Here is a 22,309-nt window from a genome sequence, read left to right on the forward strand (position 1 = left end):
TTTGTGCTGATTGCGAAATACTTTCCACATCATGCAATCTTATGTTTCAATACAGTAATATTGATCTTTGCATTAAAATAAACAGAATATTTGGAAGGGTGGGCAATTGTCGAACTCCAAATGCTCATTGTTTAGGCTGTTTGGCACCTGAGAGCATGTAGGATCCATCAGCTGGCTATGAGAGAGAATATCTTTTTGGACTAGGATCCTTCATCTTTGTATGAATCGAAGGCAGGAGAAAAATAAATATCCCCTCACCCTGCTAAAATTACTCCTATTGGTCAACTGTTTGTTGGCATTATTGACAGCAGCCACAAAGAAGTCCAGTTCCCAGAATCTGCGAATGGAAATTAAAGAAGTTTTGCTAACATTAAGTTCCATTCATACTTTAACCTAAAGTTGCTACTTATTTTTAAAACTCATTTTTTAACATTTCTGCAGGATCCTATACTACCATTAAACAAGACTGCACTGTTGACCTCCTGCTTGGAGCAATCAGTGCAACTCAGGTACAGAACATTAACTTCCACAGAGCAGTGATGCTCATTCTCACTTTTTCCTTCCAGTTTTGTTACAGTAAAATATTCCATCTATCTACTTGTCCAAGAGTTGGTGAAATTTACCCCATAAGGGAATCAAATCCAATGCTGATGATCCTGGAAGTCAAACTAATTTGAATAGGAGCCTGGAAACTGCCTCCCTCTTCTGCTTTGCTCCCCACTCCTCAGTTCTAGACCTACAGTACATTATATTAGAGTGTAGCAACCCTGCTGAAGCTAGTAGATTAATGCATTAATAGTGAAATTCAGCGCAAAGGTCGGAATTGGCCACCTGTTATACACTCTACCCAATTTTCCTTTCTATAGTGGCCCATACATAGATAGAGGACATTGTTTACCTGGTACTGTGCTGGAACTCACATCTGAGCGAGCATTAGCTGTTACAGCAAAATAGTTTGCCTTATCACCTCACCTTTTACAGGCAGATAGTTGGTATTCATTCAGTGCTTCCCTGCATGGGATGGCTGAGATTGGGAACACTCAGTGGAATGGGGGATCATTTTTTTATTTCTTCATTCTATAACTGCGGGGCTGACTTCAGTGGTGTGTAAAATTGGACTGAATGTAAATTGGGTGGTTGGCCCAGTTCCCATCAGCTTCCCGCCAGGCGGTTTAGGTTAAAATTACTCCCGTAATTTCTCTCGTGTAACTGCGCTAGTCCTACTGATTATACCCATAAATGTGGGTTTTAGTTTAGTGGGCCAAGATTCTATTCCCTCTCCTTTCTTTGTAACTTCAAACACCAATTAGAGCTGTAACACATCCATTTATGCTGATTGAAGTTTTAGATATTCTGTTCCCAGGCAAAGTTATTGCTGTGTGATTGACAGCTCAGAAACATGCAGACTGGAATTTTAACCCCGCCCCCCAAGCATGGGCTGGTAGTAGTGGGGGGCGTAAAATGGGGAGACAGGCCTCGGGGAGGCCCTTCCTGACCCGCTTCTGCCTCCGCCACCATTTTACACGGGGCAGCGGCAGCAGGAAATGGCCCGCCTACCCCAGGCCAATCAAGGCCCTTAAGTGGCCAATTGATGGCCACTTAAGGGCCTCCGCCCTCCGCCATGGAGATTTTACCATTGGCAGGCAGGCAACCCAGACCTGAGAAAAGCCACCTGACAAAAGTAGGCGGCCTTCTGACAGCCTGGGGGGCCCTCCTGGTCGGGCACCCTGTGCCCAATGGAGAGCCACCCCCAATAGCCCAACCATCCCCAAAGCCCAGCACACCTCCCAATCGACCCCCTTACCTCACCGGGACCCGACCAATCGCCCCCAGTGAGGCCCCAAAAACATACCTCTTTTCCGGGCTGTCCTTCCTCTTCATCTTGAAGCTGGCTGTAGTCCCAGCAGTGGCCACCGCTCCCACTGGCGCTGCTGGGACTAAGAGCTGCCGGCCTGCTGATTGGCTGACAGCTCCATTAAGCAGGACTTCCTGCTTCAATGAGGTGGAAGTTTCGCCCAAGAGTAATTAAGGGCCTGGGGACCGTAAAATCCAATCTGGATCCCCAGGCCCGTCTGAGTCGGGATCGCCAGTGACTTTTCAGTCGATGAATGGCTCCCGTCCAACAAGCGAAAAATTCTAGCCGCAAATGCAGATAAATGTGATAGAGACTTTGGAAATTATAAGGCCAAAAGAAAAGCTATATAAAACTTGCAACAAGATGATTCACTATGTCAACTATCTTTACCAAGAACAATCCATATGCATCATGTACTTTGGAGGTAAAAGAATATTCATGGAAAGTATTTCCTGGAGTAGTGGGTATACTTGGTATTTAACATCTGCACAACGAGACATGATTAGAGGGCCAACTTTAACTCCACCTGCCAGACAGAAATGCTGAGTTAAAATCACCGAGTACCATCATATTGACTGGGGCCTTCTGCTATACAACCCAGGCGCCTGCCTGAATCAGGTGGAAGGCTCACTAATGTATGCAAATTGAGGTCATGTGATATATATATAGGAGTACAATTCAATTTAGAGGGGAACAAGGTGGAGAGTGTGTTGTGCACATTCCGCAGTGCAAAGGACGGGGCACCAAAAACCTAAGTAACATAACTATTTTTGTGGGCCAGCTCGAGCAGAAGTGCTCCTCCGGGCTCCATAAGAATAAGGTGGGCCAATGTCGACCTTGGGCACCTCAGACTACCATGTGATTGTCCTCCACCAAAGCCCACCCACCCCCCGTCACTGCCAACCCCAGATCTACCTGCTTGACGTTGGCCTCCATGCCACCCACAGCCAAAGAGCTGCAATGAGATGCCCATTTTCTGCACAGCTCACCAACAGCATATTATTGACGCCCAGTCCTCAAAATAGAAAGGGCCACCCACTGACAGGAGTCAGGTGGGGTTCTGCCCGCTGCTTGCCCTTGCCATTCCTAGAGTTAAAATGTATTCCTTTGTCTACAACAGTCAATTGCAGAAAAATATTATCAAAGCATTCACACCAGCTCCACTAACTCACTTCCATACAAAACAAAGTTTCAATTGCTGTTGAAGAAAACAGTAGATTCAGAGATCTCTTGTTTCAATTCACATTTAATTGAAGGAAAATAGAGAATCAATTGTTTCACTGAAGCCTGCTCACAGTAACAGCCACTGAGCTATTTTATCATGTTTCTAAGAAAATCTAGTATCCTATCGTGACTTAGTTTTCTATTGAACTTTGCATGTAGAACATAGAAAGCATGGCTTGCTGTGAAGTGATTTAGAATTGAGAACCAGGCTCTGAGTGCTTCTGAACTAGATAGTTAGTGGATTAGGAATATTCGGCTTTACGATCAGTTGAATATGAAAATAAGGATAGCAAACTGCTGTGATAAGTTCAGTGAGTTTGATCCTGTTGGGTAATGTGCCAATAGACCTTCCAGGAAAACTAAATAATATTGAATTGATATTCTGTACTTGTGCACAGAGTTGCCAGTAGTATCTTTTAATCTATTTTAAAGGTTGTGGGGATTGAGAGTGTGCTGGGAGATGCTTGATTAGCTTTCCTGCTAACAATATTTCTGAAGGTACAGATTTAGGCCTATTCCACTCTGTCTTTTCAGCACAAATATTTTCCCAAATGATTTTCCAAACTACTGCAGTATTTAGATTTCTATTTGGCTACCATATCTAACCTACTCATGCAAAATAAAATGAATTTGCTGGAAGTCAGAGCCTCTAATGCTTGGAGCAAGTGCTTTTGATTTTATTTCTTGAACTATGAAGTTGGAGGCAATTTATATCTAATTAGCATTTTAATTATATTGGAGAGACTGTGGATTCAGAGGAAATGTTATCACCTTCAGCTTCCACTGGGGATCGATTAGAGTCTTTGACAGTTTTCTTTCAGAACAGTCATATTGGTAAAGGTAAAATGATGGTTATATTGTTCCCTGATATTGAATAGTTATTTTAGTGTAATTTCTCAGCTGTGAAACATAATTCTGTTTTGCACCTACAGGGAGGTTTAATTTGCTGTCGTAGTGCGCCGGCAACAGGTTTCTGTAAAATGCCATTCGGTACTATTTTTGAACAATTATTAACTCATTTAAAGTAAACAAGCTGGTAACTGCATTAGAATAGAACGCAAAGGAATTTTATGAGAGCCAGTTAACTAGTGAACTACCAGAGCAAATTAAACCACTAAAAGTGTAACTGGTTTATGGACATAATAAACAACTGGAACAGCAATTTTTCTGTTGTCATTATTTGAGAATGAAAGTTATTGAAATATGCCAAAGTGCAAATACAATATATACAACAAATTTTCATTTTTTAGTAAAGTGTGTTACGTGCCATAAAATAAGTTTTCATGGTACTTCAAGAAACCATTTTGATGTGCATTTGCGGACCCTTGTAATAGCTGGTTGTAACTAAGCAAGTCTATGTCTAGAGAACGGAGATGACAATATTGTAAAATTTAAAAAGCTTTATCATTATATCAAATCAGTTTGTTCTATGATTACTGTGAATTTTGTGAAACCAGCTATGGTTAATCTCACTGAAATTTATGGAAATATGGAATTGTTGGTAATAGTTTATAGTGTATGGCGTTCAGCATAAAGTTTTCTTTTGGAGAATTAGATCATTGTTGCATCTGTTTCGAATGTCTTCCAAGTCCAAAATAGGTGACACAAAGTCGAAGTTTGCATTGCCAGAAATGCACTGACATTTATTTTGTTTCAGAGATCAGCAAGCATCCCTGCCAACTGTCGAGAATGAAATATGTTAGTAAGGGTCCGATGCCTGAATCAGGACCCTTTTGTGAAATTGGTATCAGTGCACACTTGATGCATTACTTTCCTGACCTGCTCAGCAAAACATAGTGGGAACAATTGACAAGCAGCTTTCACACATTGTATTTAAAGGGATCATCACCTCCATTAAGTTAAGTCTCTGGTTAGTCATTTTAGGCTTTAGAGTTAGGGCCAAGTGTTTGGCTGTCTTGGAAAGTGCTGGACTGTGAAATACTTTTGCAGAGTGAGGTCTGAATTTTCCTGGCCCAATGCTTTGGGCTGGGAGGCAGGAGGGCTGGCAATATGGTGGTGAAGACATCGGGAGGTGAGCCTGATATCTTCCCACCTTGGCAAATTGCCAGTGGGCCACCAGGTAGCCCTCTGTGGGCCATGGTGTGCCCATCAAAGGAATACCCCAAACTCCCCCGCGGGAACCCTCTGAGAGCCTGCCAGGGTTTACCTGGTGGTCTCCTCATGCGGCAGCGGGCCCTCCCCATGCAGGGAAAATTACCAAGGTGGGGGAAGTGGCCCTTAATTGGGCCCTTATACACCACTGGTCACTGGCTTCCACTTGCAAAAACAACCTTTGACCATCACCCTCTGCCTCCTGCCACTAAGCCAATTTTGGATCCATTGGTTAAGAAGGTAAGAGCCCATGGGATCCAGGGCATTTTGGCAAATTGGATCCAAAATTAGCTTAGTTTCCAAATCATCCTTGTGCAAACTCCGAGTGCCTGTTTTATGTGCTCAGTTACCTGTTCTGATGCTCCTAGGACCTGGTTCCCCAGTAATTACAGCTTAGGAACTGGCTGCTGACCTTCCACTGAGGTCACTTCACACTTAAGATGGCCTCAAGGAATTCTGGGAATTGAGAACCCGGCTGCAGTGCTGGGACTTGGCTTTGGCTGGGACAGTCAGTCCCAAGCAGCTGTTGGCTAAAAGGCTGGTGGGGAAGAGGAATGCCATCATGCACCTCTCCCATGGAACCAATGTCACACCCATGGACTGAACCTTAGCACTCACACTGCTCTCTGCATGAGGACAGAGTGCAGTCATGTTGGGAGCCCTTCAAAGCCCCTATCCACACTCTCCTTTAGGGTTTGTCAACCAGAGGAGATGCCGGATCCCAGAAAGAAAGAGCCAATGAAGTACTTTTGGAATGTTGTCACTGCTGTCATGCAGGAAACATGCAACACAGCAAGTTCCTACACAGCAATGTGACAATGACCAAATAATCTGTTGGCCTGGACACTGGGGGCAACTCCCTATCTCATCTTCTAAATTGTGCCATGAGGTCTTTAACATTCCCCTGAGAGGGCAGACAGGGCCTTGGTTTATCGTCCCATCTGAAAAATGGCAACTCTGACAATGCGGCACTCCCTCATTACTGCTTTGGAGCATCAGCCTGGATTATGTGCTCAAGCTGGAGTAGGACTTGAACCCACAAGCTTCTGACTCAGAGGCGGGAGAATGACTATTGAGCTATGGCTGACACTCGGGAGGATTTCAACCCCAAATATCAGGCAGGTTTGTGTCAGGTGGGAGCTTAAAGTGTTAAAAATCTGAATCTAGACCACAACCGTTCTGCAAACTATTCACTTCCAGTTTTTAACAGAGACGGAACAGGGAGTGAGAAGTCAGTCTGCTCACAGGGGCAGGTTGGCAATTTAAATATTATAATGAGTCTGTGTGCCTCATTTTTATCCGCCATTTCCAATCTAACTGTGGACCGTCGGGTTTCTCAAGCCTTGGGAAACTGGCAGCGACAGGAAGGCGAGGACTGCTGAATTCAGGAAGGACATTCCTTTCCACTTAACCGCTGGATCCAGTGTAACTGCCTCGCTAACACCACCCCCCATGATTGGACACCCCCGCCCTTCTGATCTCCCTTCAACCTCCTCCCCCCTCAACCGCCCCGCCACCCCAGTTTCTGACTCCCTCCTGGCCTCCAATCCCTCAGGCCTCCAATCCCTCTCCCTCCCCCTCCCTCGGGATCACTCCCTGCGCCCTCTCCTACCCCTGCCAGGGGGAGGCCTGGGTGGAGGATTTTAGCATTTTAACCTGCCTGGAGTGGGGGTGGGGGAGGCCTGGTATCATGCCTCCCCCACCCCCACACCAGGCAGGTTAAAATGCTAAAATCCTCCACCCAGCACCCCCAGTGTCACCAAGATTGCAACAGTCTAAGTTCCTGCTGAAGCTATCAGAGCTGTCACCAGAGGCCCCAGTGTTATACAGCCCCTGCAGTGCTCATAGAGCTGATCAGGTGCTCCACGTTTGACTGCATAGTCTTGATGTCGTGCATACATGATTCTAACATGCTGTCCGATATTGTGTGTGAGCTTGCTGGCAGGGAGGCAGTGCATTTAGAAGGTCCATCGGGATTTCCATCTGTATTCTTATGTGTAGTGGGCCCTTGATGTCTCTACTGTACCCTCTTCAGCAGGGTTGGGATGTAAATGTTCCTTCTGGTGAGCTGCTTCCAGGACCTCCTATCTCCTGCCCTTGCTCCTATGCAATAATGCTGGGTGAATCTCCACATACAGACCCCTCTAGCCTACCATAGCAATTGTGCAAGATGCCTGCCTCTGAACACGTAATTGCAAGTCTACGGTTGACTGATGCTTCCTATTCTGCACTGCTGTCCTCTTCTTCTTTTGCTTCCTGAGGGCATCGGAACCTGAAATAGAAGGGACAATGGTTAGCATTTCATGGAATAGTTAAGCAGAAACAGATGAGTGGCTTCTGAAAGCAGCAGCAATTTGTCATGTTTAATGTTTAAGGATGAGATTTAAGTAAGAAGGGAACAAGGCAAAGGTGGATCAAAACTCTGCAAGTTTTGTCCTCTAGCCTTGCCAGATGCACCCCCTGCCCATGGTGTCCAAAACCTGTTTTTCAAGTGGGAACATAACATGGATGAAATGTGGCCCTTTTCCTGTTGGTGCAAGTAGTGCAAGGCTAATTAGAGACTAATGCTACGAGGCTTACCTTAGCATCTTCTCTTGTGCCTGCTATTGTCCACAATCTTCAGTCATGGTTTTGCAGCCAAAGTGTGCCTTCCCTTTAAAAGGTGTAGGCTGCCTTTAATATCATCAAAAATGTGCAATATTGATAATATTGATCCCCCCCTCCCCCAACTCCCCCAAATTAGGCAAGCTGCCAATGAACAATGCAGCGAATGCTGGCAGCACACCTATTTTAGTCAATTGGGGAACCAACTGGGGTGACCGCCTGTTACCATTTGTATATGATTAATGGATTGAATGTTTTATTTACATTTGCTCTTTCCTTACAAGTGTACTCCTATGATAGCTATCTATAGAAACTTTAGAATGTTACTGTGTTTCTTTTCCAACTAATTTTATTTTGCTATTTGTTGACTTGCACAACAATGTATATACTCTCTATGCTAGTGGAAGAATGTAGAGTACATGTGAGCTCCTTAGCTACTTGGCTGCATGCCATACATAAATTGTGCAACCAATACGGATATACAGCTCTTCAAACTTGGACAAGGTATAAGACAAGGCACAATCACCATTTTTGCTTAAATTGTTCTAGGTTCTAATTCTTTGTAAACATTTCACTGTTTGAAAATTGCTAATAAAAGAAAATGAGCTATATGGGCAAGTGAAGCAAAATACAAAATTCCAAGGAAGAAAACAGATATTTGCAAGTGGTCACTAGGCAGTAACCTCATCAGGAGTTATTGCCTGAAATTGCTCCCACAAGACTTATTTCAATAATTGGTTGTTCCATTTTCAGTCCGTTCTTGTATTTTTACTTTACCAGCAGCAGATTTTATCTTTTAATGGCTTTGAGAATTCAGATAGCTGACCTGTGCTAATGAGGAAAATGAGAGGAATTAACAATTTTGATGTGATTTAATATCTACATGTTTGTTTACTGGTAAATTGCAGTTGATTACAGGGTGATAAAAGCCAGCAAAAATTGTATAAGAATTTTTTCAATTTAGCTTGTATGCACCCATAATTCTGTGTGTTCAATTTGAATTGCATCTGTTGTTACGACCGAGGCGGGAGTAATGCACTGTCAATTCAGTCCCATTACTCCACAGGTCATGACATATTATTGAAGTTTTCTCACCAACTGGAAAGTAGCCAAATTAAACACTTTAGTAATCCCCAGAAAAAAAAACAGACCAAACCAGGTATATTTAAACAACAACAAATTAACTATTTATGAAGAAACTAAATCTTAAACACTATTGAGATAAACCTATGCCTAAAGACTTTATAACTTCTATTTCTCTTAACCCTAAGTACACAGATATACATTCGAAAACCAACGGGTTTCAAATCATGGTCCTTGGAATAAATAAGTAGCTGGGCTGTAAGTCCTCGTCATTTTGTTCCCAGTTGGTGAGGTGTCCCAGGGTAGAAGAATCAGATGCCACTCAAAGTCTCCAGGCGAATTTGACAGTCTATAATGGATAGGCGTTGAAAGCTCTTCGGTTGAAGCAGGCGTCACACATTTCTTTCAACAAGGAGTATAGCAATAGGTCTATTTGGATTTTAAAATTGGTAGTCTTTCAGTAGAAACTTTACTGAGAATTCCAGCAAATACAGACAACAGAGAATCACTTATGAGGCAAAGACCTCTTAGAGTTTGGAAGTAAAAAAAAAAATTGGTATCTCCAACAATACAAATGTTCTTTTCCAGTGTTTTTCTCTCCTTAGGCAATAACACAGCCTTGTAGGAATGTAGATTTTCTTCTAAGAGAGAAAGATCCTGAGTATTTCCAGCACTTTTTTTTAATTTCAGAGAACCTTCCTTCAGTAAGCACGCTTCACTGAGCTCCGGATCAGACTGGTTTAAGCCAGTCTTTGCAAAGTCAAATGTTACAATACACCATGTGACCTCCTCACTCTCCTGCTGTTGCCTAGGAAACTGGTGCAACTGCTAGCACACTGTGCCCCTTAGTTTTTAAAGGCACACTTTTTTTAAACAGAGGAGAAAAAAGCAGTTCCATGACACTATTTATATGATTTTTCATTTTTCATGGGTATGTAAAGCATGCATCACACCATTCTTTGTGCAAGCTCTATGTTGCTTGGGTTCATTCAAATCTGAAATAGTTCTTTTAATGGTAGTAAACTGGTATGACGGAAATCACACCTGCCAAATGGATACATATTAATTTCATCATATGGGACACTGCTAGAAACTTTTTACTGGACATTGCAAATAACTTTTTTAAAAAGCAGAACTGAGCAGCTGAAAAAATGGTTGCCCATTTACATTCTGAGAAAACAAGGGCTGGCTGAGAGACAGATGAATAGAGAGACAATGGGGGTGCTCCCTGATTCAAATAGCAAGATTAGTTTTGTCAATAGGGGTAATCAAAAGACATCGACACCCCTTTGACTTTGAAAGAACCAAACTCTCCCTTACCGAGTATGTTTGATGGACTCTGAAGTTCAAAGACCTCTCTGGAAGTTGCTATTTCAAACAAAACGATGGTCACATAACATTCCTGCTGATAACACTGTGGTCTTTTGAATTGTGCCTCAGAGTGAACAAAAGACTGCAATTCTGAACCTCAAGAGGAAGACATCACTCTCTGTCTCTATCTCCAGCAAAGTCCCAGGAAAATCATGATGACATCTTCTACGCTTCAAGACCCAAGACAAAGCCTCTCTTTGGCTTTCTGGTACAAGAGAAGCAAGCTTGAAATTTTGTACGTGGCCCCAGTGAGGACTCCAAGACCTTAACTTCAATTGAGGACATTATACCAAGGACATTAAGAACCGTATCTATATTCCATATATTACTAACTCTACTTCAACCCCCTAATTCTTTCTTCCCCTCTGTATCTATTTGTATGTGTGTTTGCCTTTCATGTGCATGTGAGTGTGGACACGTCGCGTATTTTAGTAATTTTAATGGGGTTAGAGTGATAAGGTTAATAAACCTACATCTTTCTTATTTAAACCCAAGAAAACCTGTCTGATTGGTTCATTTGCAATTGTAATTAGAGTGCAGTGAGCAAGGGCTCACTGAGGTGGTAAACTAAAATCACTGGGTTTAAAAAGATAAACCTTGTTACAGCCAAACCAGAGAAGGGGCAAGAGGGGAGCCTGAGACCCCTTCCTCACCTGGTCATAACACTGGTAGTATGACTAATATTTTATCACAGAATAAAAGCAGAGAATGGTTGAGCTATGATAGCTTTATACAGACTAAAAACACACAAAGCTGTAAGGGGCGATTTATATTAGGAATATGAAACAGTCTTTTTGTTCTCCTTTCACAGGGAAGATTTACATCTGAACAGAATGCTCCATGGATTACAAAATTCTTAATTTGTGCAGCTAATAGCCTTTTATATCTGTGTCACATTTATGAATAAAGCAATGAAGAGCTCACTGAATCTTCCAAACTTTTAAAATCAAAATTGTAACTGGAATTAAGCATCATTATAGAAGGAAGATAAATTATTAGAATGTAATGTGTTTATACTCTGACTGCTGTAATAGTTAAAGTGTACTGACTTTAAAAAACATCCATCAGCCCTTTCAGAATAAGACAAATAAAATGTAATATTGCATGTTACTGTGTATGCGGAGAAAGGATTATTTCTGCTCACCACCCACTTCACTGTATTTAATTAGGAGAATAACAAAATGCTTCCATATGTATGAGATAACTGAGAGAAAGAACAAAAAAGGGCTGAATTTTACCAGCCCCCGCGCCTTGAGCAGGGCACAGAGACGTCTCACCACCCTCTCTAAATGCGCAATCGCCTCTGACACTGGTGCTCTGATATCTGATGGCATGTCATGTGGGGCCTGCAGATGCACGGCGAGCTCCCCTTGGGGGCTGCTGCTCACAACCGGGGGCCTCTACGCGGATCGCACCTGCCTGTTGATATTGCCTCTGACGCATACGATCCTCACGAGCAGAGAATCACACAATGTAGGATGAGCCATACCCATTTCCATGTGATAAATAAAGTTGAACCCTTCATATATTCAAAGGTCCCTAACAGGGCAGGGATTGGTGTTGACGGGTACATCAGCTGCTTTCCTGGATCAAATTATTGGCAGCGGCGGGACCTCAGTACGGCCCCCCAGCCAAAAGGCGGCAGCACCCCAATTAGCATATGGTAAACGGTACTTACTTTTGCTGATTATGCAGCCCGCCGCCTCTCCATTGACACTTCCTGATTTTTCGATGAACGGGCAGCTGTCACGTGCCATCCCGTTCACGATTGGAAAAGCCGGCGGCTCCACAGAGGCAGAAGGTTAAGTTTCTTTTCAGGGGTCTCACCATGTATTCCTAAAGGGAGGATGGAGGGGGGCATTACAGGGGTCTCACTCTGCATACTGGAAGGGAGGAGGAAGGGGGGTAATACACAGGGGTCTCACACTGCATTCTTAAAAGAAGGGGGTCTGAGATCACTGGAGGGAAAACTCTGCTGGCATGAAGGCAGGTACTGTGTACCATCCCTCCATTAACAGTGTACACTCCGTGTTTGTTCATGTTTGTGAAGGAGCAATGGCACACTAGGCACCCTGTGTGTGGGGAGGGTGCCAGAAAGGGCAGGAGTATTAGGGCTATATGGATGGTGGGGGCAGTCGATTCAGCTGGTAGGATCTTGATGTGGTCATGCTGTGCCACTCTGAGTGTTGGCCAAGATGGGCAATGCCATGGCACGCCACATAGTTGATCCAGGAAAGCAGCTGATGTACCCATCAACACCAATCCCTGCCTTGTTAGGAACCTTCGAATACATGAAGTGTTCAACTTTATTTATCACATGGAAATAGGTATGGCTCATCCTACATTGTGTGATCCTCTGCTCATGAGGATCCGTATGTGCCAGAGGCAATATCAATAGGCAGGTGCGATCCACGTAGAGGCCCCGATTGTGAGCAGCAGCCCCCAGGTTTACCGTGCATCTACAGGCCCCACATGTCATGCCATCGATTTCAGAGCACCAATGTCAGAGGCGATTGCGCATTTAGAGAGGGTGGTGACACATCTCTGTGCCCTGCTCAAGGATGGCCTGCAGACCATGGGCTCCACTGGACATCCCATGCCTTTGTACCTCATAGTGGCAGCGGTTCTGAAGTCTGACACCTCTGCAGCTTTTTAGAGGCCCACCAGAGACCTTTGTGGGGTCACACAGTCAGCAGTGCACCACTGCATCAGGGAGGTCACCAATGCCCTGCACTGGAGGGCCAGTGAGGATGTCCACTTCAGGACAGACTTTCACAGCCAGGCCCAGAAGGCTATTGGTTCTGGCACCATTGCCAGAGAACCATAGCTTGTAATGTTCATAGACTGCACTCATCAGGCCTACTGCCAGGCTACCACCTGCAGACGTCACCATTAAAGGATCCCTCTCAATCTAGGTGATCACCGCAGATGCTTGCTGCAAATGTGTGACCGCTTCTCAGGCAGCTGCCATGACACCTGGGTCTTGCGCCAGTCCTGGCTGCCACCGCTGTTCACTGAACTGGCTCAGATGGAGGGGTGGCTTCTTGGAGATAAGGGTTATCCTTTGCAGACATGGCTCCCATCACCAGTGAGAGACCCCACCACTGCTGCAGAGGAGAGATACAACGCCAGCCACTGAGCTACAAGAGCCACCATTGAGCAGGAGATCAGTATGCTGAAAGAGCGTCTCTAATGCCTGGATGGATAGGGTGATGCCCTGTACTACGGGCCGAAAAGACCAGCTCCTTTCATTGCTGCTCTGCACAACTACGCACCCAATAGGGGCCAGGCTTGGCATGATGAGGTGAGACGTCAACAGGATTCCTCCTTGGACTACGAGGACGCTGAGGATCTACAACATGAAAGACGCATGGGAGGGCAGATGGCACCCAGGCTCTGCACGCAGGGCTAGCACTGAGCTAGTGATGTATAGAAGTGGCTTATCAGACAAAGGCTCTCTGCTCCTTAGGAACCGACATGAGTTCTGCAAGCCACACATCACCCTCGCTCACCTGCTGTGCACCAATCCATATCTGCAGCATCACTGTGTAAACCATTAGAGGCAGCAGCTGACCGAGCCAATGTCCATGTCACTGCATCTGCAGAGATGCTCACAAGTAATGGTGGCATGGCAATGATGTTATTGCATACGTTGGCTCTCCTGAAGGGCCAACGGTGCAAAGGGATGTGACATTGACGCTACACGCTGGCACACATCATTCACACAGAGAAAAGGACACACATGTTGGTGAGGAACATTGAGTGAAAGACGCATTTGCATTGCTGTGACACCCGTGCATTCCCATTTGTGTCAGCGTGTTCTCTGTATACCTCTGTAATACCTTTCATGGTCTATTTAAGTCTCAGGTCCTGGAATGTGCTAATTTAAGATTATTCATCCAGGTACGGCACACCTACAAGAAGGAATGTTACACTTGAGTGAAAGAAGAGGATTGCAACTTTACAGGACACTGGGACACAGCAGGGTAAGTATGTGGCAGCAAAGCGGAAAGTGATGGGGTCACTCAGCAGGTCAGGCAGCAACTGTGGAGAGAGAAGCAGAGTTAACTGTCAGGTCTGTGAATTTGGACCAGTTAACTCTGTTTCTCTCTCCACAAATGCTGTCTGACCTACAGGATTTTTGCAGAACTTTCTGCTTTGCTGCCAGATTGACAACAGCCCCACTCTTCAGCAGTCAGGTAACTATTCTTTGATAGCTGTCAGGAAGCAGGTGCTGGGGTGCTTAAGATAGGGCCCCAGCACCTGCTGCACAACTGTCAAAATCTCTCTCACTGCGCTGAATGTCCTGCCTCTCCCCATGTAATATGGGGAGGACAGCTCGGCGCCGTGATTCGAATGAGTCCCCGTGCATAATATCGGGGAGGCTCTGCAGCAGCCGCTAAATGCAGTCACCCCGCTGAATTGAAAGGTCGCCACCCCTAGCGTGGCACCCGAATAAAATTCACCCCAAAGTGTGCTGGAAAAGAGCAAGGATTATGGTTGATAGCTCCAAATTTGGAGTTGCCACTAATCCAGGACCAAAAGGTTTCCTTCTGTACTAGAATGTCTATGCCTATGAATTTGAATACACATCTTCTACATGGAAATCAACAGAACAGAATATAAATACAAATGTCTGGAGCTTCCGTTTGATTGCACATTTTTTTCTGCACAATTTTTTCCATTATCAGTGTAATCGGTGCAAAAGATTGCAGAATTTTAAGCGAAAGTTGCATTCAGCACAACTCAAGTTTCTGTAATTGCTTGCGCTAATTTTAAAGATATCGTGCAAGAAGCAGGCCCCACCCATAAAACTGGCCATATCACCAGGATGAATTAATCACAACTGGGTGTTTCCATTAATGGTGCTTGTTTGCAGGCCTATGTGGAGGCTCAAGAAATTGTTACAACCGGGCGAGGAAGGGGGTCTCAGGCTCCCCTCTCGCCCCTTTCCTGGTTTGGCCATAACAGGGTTTAACTTTTTAAAACACAGTGTCTTTAGCTTCACCTCAGTGAGTCCTTGTTCACTTCCTTCTAATTGTAATTGTAAACGATCCAATCAAACAGGCTTTCTCAGGTTTAAACAGGAAAGGTGCAAGTTTATTAACCTTAACACTCTAACTCAGTTAAAGTTACTAAAAATACACAATGCAAACATGCTAGCATGCATACGCGATAAACAATCACACAAATAGATACAGAGGAGGAGAAAGAATAAGGGGGGAAGGTTTGAAGTAGTAGATGGAATTCAGTTACTGTTTTTGGTTTGCATGTAACGACCTTGATTGGAGTTAAGTCTTGCTGTTCTCATTGGGACCCAGTGCACACTTTCAAACTTGTTTTGCTGGTAAAAGAAGGCTGCAGGGGTCTTCTGTCTTAAAGCTTAAGTTGCTTCAGTGGGTCTCTGGAACTTTGCGTGAGAGAGAGAAAGAGAGAGAGAGAGAGAGACCTTGCTTCTCTTTGGTCTTCAAAATTGCAGTCTACCAAAACTTTCTGAGGCACAATTCAATCAATTCCCAGGTTGGCCAGCAGGTTAGTTATGTGACCAACTCTTTGTTTGAAACAGCATCGCCTGCGAGGATTTTTGCTTCTTTAAAGCTACTAGACGCACTCAGTGGACATGGTGGAGTGCTGGCTCTTACAGAGACAATGTCGCTCAATGTCTTTTGATCATCACTATTGACAAAACCCATCTCGCTAACTGAATCAGGGAGTACTCCCATTGTCTCTCTCGGCAACTGTCTTTCAGAATGCAAATGCTCAGCCATGTTTTCAGTCATTCAGCTCTGTGGTCTTTTTAAACCAGTTATGTTCAATGTCTGGTAAAAGTTCAAATAGGGTTCCATATGACGAAATTAATATGTTTCCATTTGGCGGGTGTGGTTTCCGTCACAAAATTAAGATGGAACTTTTGGGTGCAATATCACTACCTTTTGAAAGGTTTTGAATGATTTTGTTTTTTAACTTTACTAAGGAACTCACTTGCTGTATCGTAATCTAACTGGAAAATAGTTTTTTAAAATTATTTTCCATCATTTAAAATTGGGCTACCCACAGGTGGTGGATTGGCACTGTGATTTAAAATGCTTAATTTTTATGATCACCCCATTTTCAGCTGTAATAATCAAACTTTACCAAGTTACCATCTCAAAGAATACTTCTTAAAGCCTTAAAAAATGTTTTAAAATGCTGCTCCATTGCGTTGGTTCACGGCAGATTTTGTGTTCAGTGATATGCAAATAAATTTGACTGGAAACCTGGGGGAAGAAAACCTCTTTTCATAAAAGAATGGAATTTTGTGCACAGTATCCGACAGAATTGGCAATAGTGCCCCACACGGAAACTCAACCCCCTGTTCGTTCTTTCTTTAATGGTACAATACCAGCAAAATATGAATTTTTAAAAAATTATTAATGGCATGATTGCTAACCTTTTAACAAACAATCTGTTGCTTAGACAGAAGCAAATTGCTGCAGATGATGGAAATCTGAAATCAAAACAGAAAATTTTGGAAAACAGTCAACATGTCAGGCAGCATCTGTGGAAAGGCAAACAGAGTTTATGCTTCTGGTCGATGACCCTTCATGAGAACTGGAAGAATTATCAAAATTTGATTTGCTTCTTGGCCAATATAGCTGAAACCTTAAATAACATTGGCTAAGAGCCCTCATATGTGAGAGTATTCCCCCAGCTGCTTGCTTAACTGACATTGGAGCAAACTTTATTGGTCATTGACCTACAGTCGTACAGTCTACAGCCTAGGCACAAGTAGATGAAATGTTTTCTATTTTTGCAATTTATTAAAATGTTAGTTATGTTTTTCAGCCTATAAGGTAAATTATTGCCTTTTATGTTCTAGAATTCATCTTGAACATGCAATAACTTTGGTAACTCCCTTGGGTAAATTATTTAATCATAGAACAGGTCAGTGTACACAGAAAACTAAGTTCAGGGTCCATAACAGGGTGAGGAGAACAATTTCAGTAGGAGTTAGGATCATCATCAATGAAAAGCCCACCAACTCAAACCATTCTTGGGCATTTCCTGTTGGCGGGTTACATTGGCAAAGGATTTGAATAGATTTTTTTGAGAAATCTCGATGAAGGCTCATCCTACAGGCATCACCAAAGTTGAAATTAGTAAAAGAAAAGATGAGGTAACTCAGGAAGTGATAATTCGATCATGCCAAGTCTGGCTGTAAAAGTTCACAGATTATTGGATAAAGGGAAGAGTCGGAGTAAAGAGTTCCACAACTTTGAGGTGATCAAAAAGTATGAGATTAATGAGAGACAGTGGAACAAATCTAGTGAAGAGAAGGCATGGGGGGACCTAAAAGGGAGGGAGGCGAGGAAAGGAACAACTCTCTTAAATATGGAGGAAACTTTAAAAACAAATAAACTTAATGGGCCGTAATTTCCGAAAACCTAAAAACTGGAACTAGCAATTGTATTCTGCAAACTGAGTTATGAGAAACCTGAAAATTCTAATCTGCTTTCATATATTTTCTTTAACATGTTGACGTCATACAGCAAAGGGAAAAGATAGCAGCCAATGTGAGGTTCCCAAAGATCCGAATTTCCCTGACTGCCTTGGAAAGATTGAGGTGAGTAATCAATGCTCTGTTCTCTTCAAAATATTATTGCTAAATGGTGCTTATGAAAGATGGCTATATAATCGATGCAAAATTCCCAGGGATCAGAATTTCATTGGTAAAGCTGTAGTGAGCAATCAAAATATGACCCATATATTTATTGTTTGAGCCAGGAATAAATGCTGTGTGCTTTTATTACTGTAAATATCCAGAATGAGAGCAAAAACTGACAGAGACAGAATACATTGTGTATAATCATGTACAGAAAGCAAAATAAACAGAGGGAAAGAATGATAGGTTAAGAGATAGAGATAAGCAAGACAGAAACAAAAAGTCAAAAAAAAATTTAAGTTTTTTAATATCTCCAATAATAATTAAAATCTGAATGAATGAGAGTCCACACTTTTAAAAATAAATTTTCAGTAGTAATTAAGACTTACCAAAGTATTGAAAATCCATTTACACTTGAATGGACAAGCTCTAACCTTTTTCTGGTGTGGTTTCGAGGGTAATGAGTGGGTAAGTATGGCGACTTCATGTGCTTGAATGTTGAATCTCTCAGTGAGGTACTGGTGTAGCGAAGCTTGTGGAGCAGCAGAGCAAATCAGACAGTGGCTTTCTGCTTTCTAAGTTGACCAGCATGTGCTGATGCCAGAAGTTGCTGTCCGATTTACCCATTAATAACGGTGAGCGCTGATAATCTTACCACTCTTCCTGTTGCAAAATCTGGGGCCAATGTCTATGACCAGCTTGGTGGCAACGGTGTATTTAAGAAGCTTTTACGTTAAAATTAGAGACAACCTGATCTTGTTTGTTATTAACCGGACAAATGCCACCCAGTGTGACTTGAGAGGAAAGTGGCTTGCAGGCTCCTGATACACGTTTTGTAGATTAGAACCAGGCATTGCTTTGTTTTCACCCGAGAAAAGCTTTTGACTTGAAAGGAATGGGTCTCTGAAAAAAGTTTTTAGTGAGAGTGAAATATTGAATAATGGGAGAATTGTTAAAACTTTTAGCTGCAATTTTAGGATGATTTTCACATTAAAAGCTTTTAAATTCTTCCTCTGCTGCGAATCGGCAGAATTAAACATTTACTTTTTTGATGGAGGAAGATTATAAAATACACTGCTCAGTTTTATTGTTTCTTCAGTAATTGGCTGGTCAGTCTTTTTAATTTTGTGATTCAGTTTTGACCTTGTAGTTTTATTCTCTTTTTGGGTTTTGAAAATAATTTTCCTTAGCTTCAATAACTTCCGTTATCTTGAAATTTGATTTTCAAGTTATGTAGTCATTTACAGCATAGAGGGAGGTCATTCAGCCCATCGAGTCCATGCTGGCTCTCCACAGAGCTATGCTGTCAGTCCCCACTCCCTGGCTCAATCCCCATAGCCCTGCAATTCAATTTCTCTTCAACTTCCAACTTCCTCTTGAAGTCATTGATCATCTCCACTTTCGCCCACCCTTGTAGGCAGTGAGTTCCATGTTCTTACCACCCACTGTGTAAAAAAGTGCTTCCTCATATTCTCCCTGCATCTTTTGCCCAAAACTTTCAATCTGTGTCCCCTGGTCCTTGTACCGTTTGTTAAGGGAACAGTTTTTCCTTGTCCAACATTTCTAAGCCTGTCATCATCATGTACACCTCTATTAAATCTCCCCTCAATTTCCTTTGTTCTAAGGAGAACAAACCCAGATTTTCTAACCTAACCTTGTAACTAAAATCCTCCATCCCTGGAACCATTCTGGTAAATCTCCTCTGCACCCTCTCAAGGAAACTCACATCCTTCCTAAAGATTGGTGACCAGAACTGGATGCAATACTCCAGTTGGGGCCTAACCAGAGCTTTATCGAGATTCAGCATAACTTCCCTGCTTTTGTACTCACTGCTTCTATTTATGAAGCCAAGATCCAATATGCTTTGCAATGTCCTGCCACCTTCAAAGATTGCTGCACATGCACCCTCAGGTCGCTCTGTTCCTGCGCACTCTTTAGAACTGTGCCACTAAGTATATATTGCCTCTCCCTATTCCTTCTGCCAAAATGCATCACCTCATACCTGTCAGTATTAAATTCTATCTGCCACCTCTCTGCCCATTCTGCTAGTCTATCCTGTTGCAGGCAGTTCATATCATCCTCACTGTTTGCTGCACCTCCGCGTTTGGTGCCGTCAGAAAATTTTAAGATTCTACTCTGTATTCCAAGATCCAAGTCATTTACTTATATCAAAAAAGCAGTGATCTCAGCACTGATCCTTGGGGAACACCACTGTCTACCATTCTGCATTCTGGAAAGTAATAATTTACTACGACTCGCTGTTTTCTGTCCTTCAGCCAATTTTTTAGTCAGTTGGACACTGACCCCCCTATTCTATGAGCTTCAGTTTTCTTAACCAGCCTTTTATGTGGTGCCTTATCAAAAACTTTCTTAAAATCTATATAAACAACATCCATTGCATTCCCTTCATCGACCTTCTCTGTTACTTCATCAAAAAATTCTGTTAGATTAGGCAAGCATGATCTGCCTTTTACAAATCCATGCTGACTATCCTTATTTAACTTGAACATCTCTAAGTGTCCATTGATATTTTCTCTGATTATAGTTTCTAAAGGTTTATCCACCACTGATGTTAAACTAACTGACCTGTAGTTGCTGGGACTGTCCTTTCACCCTTTCTTGAATAAAGGTGGCACATTTGCCACTCTCCAATCCTCTGGCAGCTCCCCTGTATCCAGGGAAGATTCGAAGATTATGGCAAGCCCTTCCACTATCTCCACCCCCACTACCTTTAGCAACCTGGGATGCAAGCCATCTAGACCAGGTGACTTATCTACCCTAAGCATAGCCAGCCTTTTCAGTACCTCCCCCTCTCATTTTTTCTCCTATCCATTGCCTCTATCTACTCTGTCTGTTTCTACTGATAGTTTGTCAACCTCCATGTCCTTAGTGAACACAGATACAAAGTGCTCATTAATTATATTAACCTTGCCCTGCACCTCTAAGCATATATTACCCTCTCTGTCCCTAATAGGCTCCACTTCTCCTCTTACTATTTGCTTACTATTTACATGCCAGTAGAATATCTTTGGGATCTCTTTTATGTTGACTGCCATTCTATTTTCATATTCTCTCTTTGCCAGTCTTATTTTCCTTGCTATTTTCTTCAGTATGGGTGTCCAATCTCTCTATACCTCCATCCCCCACCAGGACAATTTGAGAGCTCTCTGCTTCTTCCTTGAACAGACACCCAACCAGTCCTCATTCACCACCACCCACCACCACCTGGCTGAACTTGTTCTCACATTGAACAACTTCTCCTTCAACTCCACTCACTTCCTTCAAGTAAAAGGTGTTGCTATGGGTACCCGCATGGGTCCTAGTTATGCCTGTCTTTTTGTGGGATATGTCAAACATTCCTTGGCCTGGAGAACGTATGCCAGCCAAGAGCGACGTCTCAATTCATTCCATCTTCGCTGCCTTCAGAGAATACTTGGCATCAGGTGACAGGACTATATCTCCAATACAGAAGTCCTTGAAGCGGCCAACACCCCCAGCTTATACACACTACTGAGTCAGCGGCGCTTGAGATGGCTTGGCCATGTGAGCCGCATGGAAGATGGCAGGATCCCCAAAGACACATTGTACAGCGAGCTCGCCACTGGTATCAGACCCACCGGCCGTTCATGTCTCCGCTATAAAGACGTCTGCAAACGCGACATGAAATCGTGTGACATTGATCACAAGTCGTGGGAGTCAGTTGCCAGCATTCGCCAGAGCTGGCGGGCAGCCATAAAGACAGGGCTAAATTGTGGCGAGTCGAAGAGACTTAGTAGTTGGCAGGAAAAAAGACAGAGGCGCAAGGGGAGAGCCAACTGTGCAACAGCCCCGACAAACAAATTTCTCTGCAGCACCTGTGGAAGAGCCTGTCACTCCAGAATTGGCCTTTATAGCCACTCCAGGCGCTGCTCCACAAACCACTGACCACCTCCAGGCGCATATCCATTGTCTCTCGAGATAAGGAGGCCCAAAAGAAAAAGAAGAAGAATGTCAAACATTCCTTGTTCCAGTCCTACTCAGGCCCCCTCCCACAACTCTTTTTTCGGTATATTGATGACTGTATCTGTGCCGTTTCCTGCTCCCACCCCAAACTGGAACATTTTATCAACTTTGCTTCCAATTTCCACCCTTCTCGCACCTTTACATGGTCCATCTCCGACACTTACCTTCCCTTCCTCGACTTCTCTGTCTCCATCTCTGGGGATAGGCTGTCCACTAATATTCATTATAAGCCTACCAACCCCCACAGCTACCTCGACTAACTTCTTTACACCCTGCGTCCTGTAAGAACTCCATTCCATTCTCCCAGCTTCTCCGTCTCTGACGCATCTGCTCCACAACAGCGATTCTGATATGTCTTCCTTTTTCCTCAGCCAAGGATTCCCCCCCACTGTGGTTGACAGGGCCCTCAACCAGTG

The 22,309-nt window shown here is 43.4% G+C and overlaps 1 protein-coding gene across 2 annotated transcripts in view; it reads left to right on the forward strand.

Moving 5' to 3' along the window:
- The window catches only part of LOC137384291 (alpha-1,6-mannosylglycoprotein 6-beta-N-acetylglucosaminyltransferase B-like), a 994,997-nt gene that overhangs the window by 515,906 nt on the left and 456,782 nt on the right, over positions 1-22,309 (forward strand). For both annotated transcript variants that reach the window (XM_068058117.1, XM_068058116.1), the window contains one exon: positions 17,779-17,852. In XM_068058117.1, the coding sequence (XP_067914218.1) occupies positions 17,779-17,852 (74 nt within the window). The remainder of the gene's footprint in view (positions 1-17,778; positions 17,853-22,309) is intronic.

The sequence above is a fragment of the Heterodontus francisci genome, chromosome 26, assembly GCF_036365525.1.
Source record: "Heterodontus francisci isolate sHetFra1 chromosome 26, sHetFra1.hap1, whole genome shotgun sequence".
Classification (NCBI taxonomy): domain Eukaryota; kingdom Metazoa; phylum Chordata; class Chondrichthyes; order Heterodontiformes; family Heterodontidae; genus Heterodontus; species Heterodontus francisci.